Here is a 12,578-nt window from a genome sequence, read left to right as displayed (position 1 = left end):
ACACCCTCCCCTTTCCTGGGGTGTATGATTTGTCCTGGCCCAGAGCAGATTTTGGGGTGTGTACCCCCAGTTACTTATGATTTATGATTTTATGACATCATTATGTATTTATGATAATATCGGAATCCTGATTATTTTGATTGTATAAATTTATTGTCGGTCTTGACGGGGAGAGTCTCCTGATTACAGCGATATATCATACAGGGTACCCCATTATTTATTTTGGGGGTCAGGGGCATTTTAAATTTGGCTTGACGTTGCTGTAGCTGTCAACTTTTCTTCTTTGTTAGTGACTGAAATTTCACACAAATAAGGAACTGGGAACTAGGAACCAACATCAGCGTCGTTGGATAATCAATGTTAACAAGCAGATGTAAGTATGAAAACTTGTCTCAAACTCTGAGATCACTGTTCATTTCTATCAATGTAGAGGCAGAAGTTAATGTCTAAATAGGGATTGGAATTCAAATGCCATTATTAGATGCTGTAGAATGTTTCCGTCAGGCTGGATTACTATTTTTCATTGTCCTTGATGGTTTCTTAGTATACAAGTCTCAGAATTAAAGCTGAGGGTTTTTACAGTGGCTGGTAAAAACTGACCTTGGATTTTCCATCGTCAGTCAGTGTAAGTCACTCTTTAACAAAACTAAGTTTTCTTATATTCAAGAGAGATGTCTGTATTTTATCAGCTACCAGATCCTATGTGTTAATGTAAGTTGTGTCCAAGCATATCAAACATATTGAAATTGGGCAGTGAGTCCAGAGTTGTTTCTTCATCAACATTGTCTCCCTTTATGCTGACAGGTTGTCCCAGGTTACATGCAGTAGATTTTGCCATTCCAAGGACGTTCTGGTTGTGTCACCTCTCCAGTGAAAAGATGGTGCCTAGCACTGGAGTGTAGGCTCTTTTTTGAGTGATGCCCACAAAACTACCTAAGTATTTGCATATTCCTATGATGGTTTGCATCAACCTGGGCAAACACCTACTGTATTTTAATTGCGAGTGAAGGGGCGAAATAAGACAAGGACACATCAGCTTGGGTTGAACAAGGGCCACTTTATTAAACTATACAAAAACACCTTTTAAAGTGACCTGCAGAGGGAAACCTAGGTGCGGAACTATCTATAAGCAAGCATCTTGCCATACAGCTCACGGGCGACCAGCCCCTGCTTGGGACAAGGGCAAGCCCCATCTGCTTACCCCTTCCGCCAGCCACACCCAGTAGGTGAGTAGGGGGGCCTTCTCAGGTCACCACCCCCCGGGGCCGCACAACCCTCGGGTGGATGAGTTAAGTTGGCCCCAAAAGCAGCCCATATCCTGCCCTCAAGCTGCAAAGCTCTGACAGACAGGCCTCTGGAACCGCCAGTCACCTCCAAAGGTGCCTAAGGGGGCCACCGAGCTGTCCTTACCTATTTCCCTTTCCGCACCTTCCCACACCAGTGCCCCAATTATAAACTGCCCTCCTAGGGCAATTAAACTTCGACCATAACAAAATAGCAAAATTAGCCAAATTCACCTATTAATCACAACGCCCCCTAACCCAATTCCATCCCACTCTCACAGTGTGGAGTAGGCAAAAAACCTGCCCGCCAAACAAGGGTGGGCAGGGTAAAAATTCCTACTCCGTCCCGAAGCGACTATTGAACACACTATAAGAGAGGGAGGGCAGGGTGGGCGTCGCTCATTGAAAGATGAGGTAGGAGGGGCGGCCTGGCCTTAAATAGGCCCATGGCCCCTCCCCTCCCTGCCGCACGTCATGCACACATCATGCTGCGACACACGACGTTGCCCTTAACGAAGATGGCCACGGCAGCATCGCTCCCTCCTCGCAACTATGCCCTGCTTATCCATGCTGCACAGGTAAGTGGGGCTTCATTACTTAACTGCAAAATCCTCAACACAGAATACTGTCTCCACTTCTGGAGGCATTTCATTTCTCTGGTTCATTTTACCAATGAACACAAGTGGTTTTGTATAGATGGTGAGGCCATATCTTATAATAATAATAATAAAACTTTATTTTTGAGTTGCCTGTCTGGCCGAATTAACGGCCACTCTAGGCGACGTACATTTGCAAGATAAAATACAATACAATAAAAACCAATAAAACCACAAACAAAATTTAATATACCAGTATTAAAAACAACCCCCCCACCCAAGAACCCATAGGCCTGCCTGAACAGCCAGGTCTTCAAGGCCCGGCGGAATCCTGTCAGGGAAGGGGCATGGCGAAGGTCAAAAGGAAGGGAGTTCCAGAGGGTGGGGGCCACAATCAAACATGCCCTCTCTCTGGTCTGCACCAGCCTCGCTATCTTAACTGGTGGGACCGAGAGAAGGTCTTGTGTGGCTGATCTCGTCAGGCGGCATAATTGGTGATGCTGGAGGCGCTCCTTCAGATAAACTGGGCCGAAATCATATAGGGCTTTGAAGGTCAACACCAACACCTTGAATTGGGCCCGGTAAACAACTGGTAGCCAGTGTAGATCTACTAACACCGGAGTGATATGATCACGGCGATGGCTATTTTTAATCAAGCGTGCCGCCGCATTCTGTACCAGTTGCAAATTCGCACCGTTTTCAAGGGTAACCCCATTACAGTAGTCTAAGCGAGAGGAGACCAGGGCATGTATCACCCGTGGGAGCAGATGGGCAGGAAGGTAGGGTTGCAGTCTCCTTATCAGATGTAATTGATACCAAGCTGCCCGGCTCACTGCCGAGACCTGAGCCTCCATGGACAGCTGGGAGTCAAGAATGACCCCGAGGCTGCGGACCTGGTCTTGTAGGGGCAATCTTACCCCATTGAACACCAGGTCTATATCCCCCAACCTGCCCCTGTCTCCCACGAGCAACACCTCGGTCTTGTCGGGATTTAGTTTCAGCCTATTCCTTCCCATCCATCCACTTACGGATTCCAGGCACTTGGAAATGGTGTCCACAGCCAACTCTGGTGAGGACTTAAACGAGAGATAGAGCTGAGTGTCATCCGCATATTGGTGGCACTGCAGCCCAAATCTCCTGATGATGGCCCCCAGCGGCTTTACATAGATGTTGAATAGCATGGGGGAGAGGATAGAACCCTGTAGCACTCCACAATTGAGAGGCCAAGGGTCTGAAACCTCATCCCCCAACTCCACCCGTTTGTGTCTGTCTGAGAGATAGGAACGGAGCCACCATAAAACAGTGCCCCCTATTCCTAATCCCTCCAGGCGATCTAAAAGGATACCGTGATCATCTTACTACATAAGGCATCATTTGGGTAAGTGCAAACTGCAGAGTTCCCATATTGATTTTGATTTTCTGTTTACCTGAAACCTCCAATTCAGATGTTGATTGTATCCCAGCTAAAGCTTGAACTAACACTATTTCTGTGGTTGTATAGGCACGTGAGAGAAACAATCTTGAATCCTGGTCTTCTGGTTCAGAACTTAGTTTAGGAAAAGTGATGTTCAGGTTTAAAGTATTGCCCCCTCCACAAGCATTTTGGGGGTCTTTCTCTAAGTCAGTTTTGCTTCAACCCCCGAGGCAGTGGTCCTGGGACTGTGAGGAAAGAGCTATCAGTTATTAAAAACCAAGAAGCAAAAAAACTCCTATTGCTTTATCCTAAGCCCATACAAAACAAAGGTGCTTTTTGGCTTTTAGCTTGTTTTCTACAAAGCTTGAGAGGATTTTCAAGGCAACAGGTGATGAAACACTAAAGGTACATGTGAACAGAGCTTGGAAAAGTTACTTTTTTGAACTACAACTCCCATCAGCCCTATCCAGCGGCCATGTTGGCTGGGGCTGATGGGAGTTGTAGTTCAAAAAAGTAACTTTTCCAAGCTCTGCATGTGAAGGGCCGCCAGGGACCACCCCACTGTCTCCTTGGCTTCCCTCCTGCGTGGATGCAGGATCAGGTCCCCAGTCAACAGAACTTGCTGGTGGAGAAGGGCTGGGAGACAAGCCAAATAAGGAACAGCTGGGGAGGGTCTCAGTTGTTGACAGTAAGCCTTCAGAGGCCAACAGAGGAGGAAGGGAAAGAGGAGGGAGATGTCCTGACTGGAGTTCCAGTGGTGTTAAAGCCTGACAGGGAACTTGAGGAGTGAGGTGTGAAGCTTCAGCCTAGACCCCCCTGCCCTGGAACCGTGTGTGTCTTCACCGGGTGAAGTGTGGGTGTGATGTTAAGTCCCTGCCCCTAACAAATAAGAAGCCATAACAGTCCTGTGGTTGTGGCTCTTTGTATGCTGAAATATGGGTACTAGGGCCAGGGACACTGGGCCTTTTGATGCTCCCCTGCCCATGGAAGCCTGACAGTATATGACATCAAGATTGTGTGAAAAAGACTGGCATTTCTATCTCTAATTTTCTCTAATTTATTTCAGTAGGGTTGTGATGAGGTAATGTTAATATACATTGAAAATCTGCTTGTTTTGAAGACCTGGAAAAAAATACAGCTGCTTAGGTTTGCTCTCAGAGATATATTTGAAAACAATATGCACAGTGCATGCAAAACTCATCAAGAATACAGGTGAATGTGTGAAATGTGGAAGACAGTGATAGCCTTCATCATATGTTGGAAATTTAGCTTATAAGGCAGGTCAGTTTCCATTATAAAATCAAGAGTTACCTAAAATATAAGCAAATCATTTGACTTTACTAGAGGCAAACCCAGAACTTTTCAGTGATCTGGAAATTTAAAAATGGATGGTTTTTGAGCAATTGTTTCTTAAAATAATTATTGCAATTGCCAATGTTTTTTAAGTGTGGCAGTTTTATTAAATATATTGGCTTGGATCCAAACCCCTCCTTTAACCAGCAGAAAGACCTTCATTTGTGCAATAGATCATGTGTGCTGTAAATTGCCTGGAACACAGGAAGCTGCTTTATGCTGAATTAGACCATTGGTCCACTGAGTTCAGGTCTATCTACACTGACTGGCAGACGCTCTTCAGGGTTTCAGGCAGGATTTTCTCCTTGCCCTATCTGGAGATGCTGGGGATTGAATCTGGGACCTTCTGTGTGCAAGGCCAATGCTCTATCACTGAGCTACAGCCCTTTTCCTGCCTGCTGCAGCACCTCATGTTCTCCTCCCAAAAGCTCTAGACGACCTGAGTGGCATAATATGATTTTGGACATGGTTGATTGGCCCCAGTTCTCAGATGGGAGTTTGGATACAAGCCATAGCTTTCACATTTTGTAAAAGAAAGGAGGAGGGGAGCTAATATTAAGCAATAAAAACATAACATCTAATGGCACTGAGAAATGTTCCTAACACAAATATCATTTGTTGGTCGTCTCCATTCAGCTCTCAAAAGTTTTTCATTTTGGTATCTATTACACTGCATGAAGCCAGGATTATCCTGTCAAAACACGTTAAAACAGCACATTCAGCAGTCTCACAGATACCTAACATTTTTGTTAGCATTCTAAAAGCTACAATATCAAATTTATTCTGGTAAGCAAAATATGCTATTTTTATGACCTGATATAGAAAGATTCGTCTGAATTTTCCCGACGCAAGGAAGGTTGCAACGTCTCTGGCTTTCTGTTCTCTCGAGTAGCAACATCACTTTGGAATCAATTTATGATGAAATGATTTTATATTAAATGCTATTGAACCAATGCATGCAAATCTCCTTAGTACTGAAGAATATTTTGGGACAGCCTTAAAGATGGCTCATGATTATTTATTAATAGCGTGCACCAGAGGTCCTGTCCCATCCAGAGCCGAAAGAATGAGGCTGGAGTGTGGGTGCAAGTAAATCTCGTTTTATTAGAGTAATGGATACATCAAAGGCATTGCGCTTCATAGGAAACCCTACGCTAACTCACTAGAGTCCCTAACTATACTCTAGACATGCTCTGCAGCGTGTGAAGGAAGTTGACTCAACGACCCCCCACTGGGAGCGGCAGGCTTATATAGGAAATGTTTTCGAACGTAATCTCTGACTCCTTCGTAATTCCTGTCTTTGCCCTGTCTGTTTCTTGCGGCGACGGGAACGAGGAGACAGGGGACGCGCATCCAACAGCTCATCTGAAGACACCTGCTCCCGAGCAACAGGCTCGAGGTCAGGGGGCGGTGCCACACTGGAATCCTCCTGGGAACTGCTTGGTAAAGGAGGAGCTGGCACTGACTCTGAAGCTTCCCCCCACAAGTCCTCTGCATCAACTGGGGGCGGTGCGCTCGGCTCCTTGGAAAGGGCGTTACTCGTGGGAACTGGCTGGAGAGCAGGCTGCCCCCCTCCCGCACGATCCTGCTCAGACACAACAATCCCCAACTCTGCTTCTTCTGGCTGCGGAGGTGCCTGAAACTCATGCCTCCCCCCTTCCTGTCCCTTCTGAGTTGGCTGCAGCGCAACAGGTCCGCCCCCCCCTGCACTCCTGCTAGTGACGCCGCTGATGCAATGGAGGTTGGTCCATTGTGGCTAATATGGCCCTCAGCCAGATCCTGCCTCCCTATTTACAACCGGTCCATTGGGTGGCACTGGCTGCCAGCTTCCTCCTCCTCAGTTTGTGTTGCCCTTGCAGAATTCAACAGGGAGGAGGACGGGAACCATTGCTGAATTAGTTGCTCTGCGTCTCATTGGCTCTGGCTCTACCTACTGTTGGTTCCTCTCCACCTTCTGCCCCACCAGTCACCACTGCCACTGATGGATACAACCATTCCCTCCCTCTATCAACAGTGGTGGCCTCTTCCCTTCAATTGTAGCCAAATGTGCTATGTAACATACCCTCCTCTTCGCTGCTACATCTAAATTCAGCCCTGCTCAGCTTGTGGCCTACCAGCTATGCATGGTGTCCCTCGTTAAGTCTCCTGAAACTGCCGGGAAGGGTGTCATTAAGTGCAGAACAAAAGAAGGTCTATAGAAGCAACTAGATAAACAGGGCTGTTGAACTCTGTTTTCTCATAACCCAGCTTAGCAACACCATCTGACAGAGATTTCCATTTTGTTCTTTGCAATAGAAAAAAATATCTAGGCTTTACAACAGATACAGTTATCGAGATTCACATCTTCCTCCTTTTGCTTCCTTTTTCTTAAACCTGCAGCTGTCTTTGCACTGTGGTGACATGGTTTAGAACACATAAATGGATGTATCTGATATCTAGTATAGTTATTTTGTAGGTGGCATTTTAAAGAAAATAGGTTTGCTTTTGATCTTAGTAACTTATAATGGAGGCCAGAAAGTACTGAAGACAATTACTAAACCTAGCAAAACATTTACCAGTATGCATCGCTTTTAGACAGTTCTATAGCTTTGTAATAGAGATTGTAGTGGGATTCAGATAATTAAAAGCACAATGGCTTGCCTTATGTACTCATGAACAGGGCAATGTGACAACCTCTGCTATGCTAGAACAGTGCTAGACTGTTGTTTTTTATCATGTTTGTGCAACACTTATGAATATTGATATCTTTAAATAAAATTTCCCTACAGACATTATACATGTTTTTATCTATTTTGCAGAGCCTGGAAAAGTTACTTTTTTAAAACTACAACTCCCATCAGCTCCAGCCAGCATGGCCACTGGATTGGGCTGATGGGAGTTGTAGTTCAAAAAAGTAACTTTTCCAAGCTCTGGTATTCTGTAAGTATTTTAGGATGTTTTTATTCTTGTTTTATATCTGTTTTTAATGTTGTAAGTAGCTTTGAGTTTCTTTTTGAAAAAAGCAATTATTGAATATAATACAACAACTACAATAATAATGGTCTTAAATAGTGCTTTGCTGAACAAATTGCCAATCTCTGCTGTAGTACGACCTATTTTATTTGTGCAAGGTTTTCTCTCTAAATGGTTTGATTTTGAAAGCGGTCATGTATCCATAGATGATGATTGCAATTGTGTGAAATATACCTTTAAGAAAAACAAAAACACAATATGGATTTAAAATTAATGTATTTTCAAATAGGTTTGGCTTGAAATCCAGTAAGGCACAATAAATGCACACAATGCATTGATTAACTTGACCAGAAAAAACTTTGTGTGTATTAATGTTAGCAAAAATATTTTGATCAAATGCTTACTAAAGAGGAAGGTGAAAATATTTTAACACTTATGCACTAAATATTACTATTTCTCTTGCATAGAGAGCATTCAAGTGAGCATAGCATTTTTTTTTTAACAGAACTCATGCCAGGAATGTTTGGCCAAGAACCACAGTATTTTAATAAAGTTGTTGTATCTCCTGTGTTGTTGCATGATTGAGCGTCCCATGACCAAGAAGCTTTGGAACCCTCACACACACACCAAGAAGAGACCCACCCCTAATTAGTATACCAAGCCTGACCCCCAGTTAGCACAGATATCATAACCGCAGTGGTATCAATCCCTACCAAGGGACTATGTCTCCAGTCAGTATTTCTGACTGTCATGAGAGTTAACCGAAAGGTGGTAATGGCTCAATACAAGTCAACAAAATGTGCATGTAACTGCTTCATAAGACAGCTTCCTGCAATGCACTGTCATAATGGGAAGGAGAATTTCCCTATATTTCTGATTAGGTGCCAGCAGATGTATGGCAAAAATCATCCCTACTAGTTACCAGGATATTGCAGTGGCTGAATTCATACCTTTCTGGCATTGGCATGGGATATTCTGTCCCATGACTTTTTCCCATGCCATTCTAGGAACATAGCCATGACAGAACCACAGGAGTTGTGAGCCCTTCAGAAGAACCATGCTGAAACAATCACCACTACTTGACTTTTGTCTGACCCTTCCTACAAGACTCCTCCATTCCTCCTATACAAGCACGGTGTGGGAGAAAGATATAGGAAGTCAACTCTTGTGCTGTTACTATTAACTTTGAATTGGCCCAGACAACTAATGTACAACGTGGAAAGCCACACAAAAACCATAGTAGGTTACCACTTGGTAAGTAGTCATCTTCATTACCCTAACCTTAGTAACATACCTGTACATCTCTTGATTTACTACTCTGAAAGTATATATAAACAAATAAAAGCAAACTGTCCCTTAACCTCTAAGTGCTATTTTGTTGTGCATATGAGCCTACAGAAAATGAAAACTGCCACATGGAAAATAATTTGTGTTGTGCTTCTATTAGTATATATTATTCCCCACTTAAAGCAAGTTTACAAGGCAAGGAAGTGTAAAATTTTGGACTTGCTCAAAGGCAATGATATAAACATGTCACAGATGAAGCTGAGGCTTTACATATATGCATTTCTTAGGTAAAGTAACATTTATTCATTTCCCCCTATTTCCTTCTATATGCAACGCTGGAAAAATACATTCTTTACACATTGCAAATTTCAAAGTGAGAGGTGTCCTGCACCAGGGACTCAAGCATACCTACAATAGAACAATCATCAAACAATGTATGTATTTATGTCCCTCATTTCTAAGCAGAAGGCCTACACAACTTGTGACCCATCAAGCCAAATGCAGCCCACCAGCTTGAATGGTGGCCTGCCAGAAACTTCAGAGGGCATCTGTGGCTACTGGGCTGTATTCAGTTGAATGCATTACAAGTTGTGCAGGGCCTCCTTTACAGGTCTAGCCTAGATTCTGAAATAATAAGATCATGTTTAAGGGATCCTCTGCCAGAGCAATGCCACAACAGGTGATCTGCAGCCACTGGTCAGACCTCTGATGCTAGCTGAAGGTAGTGCTGAAGCAGCAGCAGGGAATATTTCTCTACCCCTGCATGGCTCAGCTCCACTACATTAAGAGCATATTTATGCAGCAACCTATGACTCCATGTGGTATGACAAGGAGTGGAATTTTACAGCACAGTTCCCTGTGCAAAGACACTTTTATAGGAAGTGAGGAAATCAGGATTTTCCATGCCTCACTTGCCCAACACAAAATGTAGCTTTACATTCTGTGGGGTAAGCTTCTCTTTACTAAATCCACAGGATCAGGCAGTTACAAAACAAAGTTCAAAATGTATTTTTAAAAAATATTGAACATTCAAATGAAAGGAACAACAGTCATGAAAAACATTTTTTTCAATATAACAAGGAGCTATCCAATGTAAAAACAGTTCAGTTAACAGCAATATTTGGTTTATATCATATTAGTATTACATTCTGCTTAAAAAAACAAAATCCAACACCCATAATTGCATGGGATCATAGCGCAGTCTCAAAAGTAATTAATCCTCGTGAATCATCTGCTGATGAGTTGGTGACTGCTTGACCGTTTGGAATAACTTCAGGATAATTCTTCTTAAAATAAATCTAGAGAGGGAAAAAGTGATATATCAGTTTCATTAAAGATGCTTGTTCTAAAGATTGTACCTAAGGATACATATCCATAGGAAAAAAATACACAGTTTAAATCCCTATATTTTCCTTAAGAATTAGTAAAATTTCCTTCTGCTCTTCTAATAACGTACAGGCAAGCTACAGTATACCAACATGTATGTCTGCTATCCCACTCAAAGTGTTAATAATTCAGATCAACTGATAACTTTATCATTTGACATTAAACAGATAAATAAAATCCTTTTACAGGCTCAGAAATGGAGATAAATTAAAAACAGGGTGACAAAGCAGCTTCAAAATCTAGTGTCTGCACAAGGGCTTTTCATTTTCACATATAAAAATAAGTACAATGGATTTGGATGTTAATATCAAGGTTGTAATCCCTGCATTTTACAAACTATGATTGACAACCATTGAAACTTCAGGATGTACGTATGAAAGATCCCAGCATTTAATTTGCGCCGTCGAGGAGTCATCGAGCCTTATAGAAATATGATCTGGGGATAGGGTGCCACAATAATGAAAGGGAAAGGGAAAGCAGTAACAATGGCTGCACCAAGCAACTTCTCTAAAATGTAAGATGATACCAAATAATAGGACAGTTCTTTGCCGAGCCTTTGAGTTCTTGAATTCTACCAATTTCTAGCTGAACTGCCAGAGATACAGGTTTCCTGATAAATGTATAATCAGAACATAAAGGAAATGAAATGCTGTCAAGTTTCACTGTTCCACAATCATCAGTTTTTAGCAGCTGTATCATATCTCTGTTCCCTGACAGATGCGTGTAACAAAATGAAATAATGTCAAGACTTGTGTGCTCTTATCGGAAAATGTGTTTGGGTGAAAAAGGACTTCAAAATGTATTTTTCCCCCAAAGAAGAATGTGAAAAGTTTTGTTTGAGTCTTTAAAACACACACAAAATACATTTATCCTCTCCAAGGCGACATATGTCATGAGTTAGGCCTAATATTCATGCTGCCATGAAATGAGAGCATGTAAGCCTGTTTTTTGTAATTTGCATTGCTGGGGGATCCTCCAGTAAAGTTGGTAATAAATTGTTCTTCTCAACTCTTACATATAAGGCAGGCTTCACCAAGCTGGGGCCCTCCAGATGGTTTGGACTACAATTCTCCCATTAGCCCCAGCCAGCATGGCCAAACCGGCTAGGGCTGATGGGAGTTGTAGCCCAAAATATCTGAAGGGTGCCATGTTGGTGAAGGCTGATATATGCAATGAACTCATGCATACTATGGGAATTTGCTTTTCTAAGAACCAATACACCCACAATGAAAGCTGCTTTTAAACACCCCTGGTTGCCAACCTATTATCTGGCAGGGCTCCTGTTCTTATAATAATATGTGCAGTAGACAGACATTTGGCAGGTGAAACTTTTCTTATTACTGGATCTCCATAGTGTAATATTGTTTACTGCTAGATTTCTGCTTGCCATGGCCCTCTTTTAGGCACAGGCAGTTCCACAAAAAAAGTTGACAACTCCTAGGGTTGCCAGGTTCTTGGCCTGAGACTGATCCTGTATCTTTAGGAGAAGAGAAAGTCAGCCAAGTGCAGGTGTTCTTGCAACATTGTAATGGGAAAAACCACAAGGTGGAATTCTCCCTTCCCCTTGCACAACTTTTAAAGATACAGAAGAGGTCTTGGTTGCCAGGCCCAGCCTCCGAGAGGTCTTCTGTATCTTTAAAAGTTGTGGAGCGGGAAGGGAGAATTCCACCTTGTGGTTTTTCCCATTACAGGGTTGCAAGAACACCTGCACTTGGCTGACCTTCTCTTCTCCTAAAGATACAGGATCAGTCTCAGGCCATGGACCTGGCAACCCTAACTCAGACCCTTTGTGGTTAATGGGGTTTACAAGACTGCAGCCTAGGCTTTGTTTTAGGGTTGGCATTGGGGGAACCCAGGGTTCTTGTAATTTTGAAAGCTGTGTGGCAGGCTGAAATTCAACAGGTCAAACCTTTTCTGGGTTGGATATACAATTACAGGAAAAGCTTTACTTGTTCACATGCTATCCACCAGACATCTCTGCTTTGACTTACACTGTACATATCTCCTCCCCTCTGTTTCATATATCATTGGCTGCTGACAGCAAGGGCGAGACAACATCATACAGTGTGTTTACCTACTCATTAAAAGAAAGAGGGGGCAAAGAGGCTTGGTACAGTGGCAGCCATTTACCTCTTGTTACATCTGGTTAAGCCATTAGAAAGAAGGCATTTTAAGATAACATTTTAACCCAAGCTGAAAAAGTGAGCTTCCTTTAAGTATGTTAATGTGAAACTCTGCCACACTACCCTAGGATAGAATAAAAGCGGCAGCAGCAGCTTTTCAGCCATCTCACTGAAAGCCTCTGAG

The 12,578-nt window shown here is 42.9% G+C and overlaps 1 protein-coding gene across 3 annotated transcripts in view; it reads right to left on the bottom strand.

The window, feature by feature from the left end:
• Positions 1-7,939: 7,939 nt before the first annotated feature.
• The window catches only part of ABCC4 (ATP binding cassette subfamily C member 4 (PEL blood group)), a 205,346-nt gene continuing 200,707 nt past the window's right edge, over positions 7,940-12,578 (bottom strand). For all 3 annotated transcript variants that reach the window (XM_061630098.1, XM_061630099.1, XM_061630100.1), the window contains one exon: positions 7,940-10,183. In XM_061630098.1, coding sequence (XP_061486082.1) covers positions 10,076-10,183 — 108 coding nt within the window. In that variant the 3' untranslated portion in view covers positions 7,940-10,075. The remainder of the gene's footprint in view (positions 10,184-12,578) is intronic.

This window comes from Rhineura floridana, chromosome 5 (genome assembly GCF_030035675.1).
Source record: "Rhineura floridana isolate rRhiFlo1 chromosome 5, rRhiFlo1.hap2, whole genome shotgun sequence".
In the NCBI taxonomy this organism is placed as follows: Eukaryota; Metazoa; Chordata; class Lepidosauria; order Squamata; family Rhineuridae; genus Rhineura; species Rhineura floridana.
Note: the sequence above shows the minus strand (reverse complement) of the source record. Positions and strands in the feature narration are given on the sequence as shown.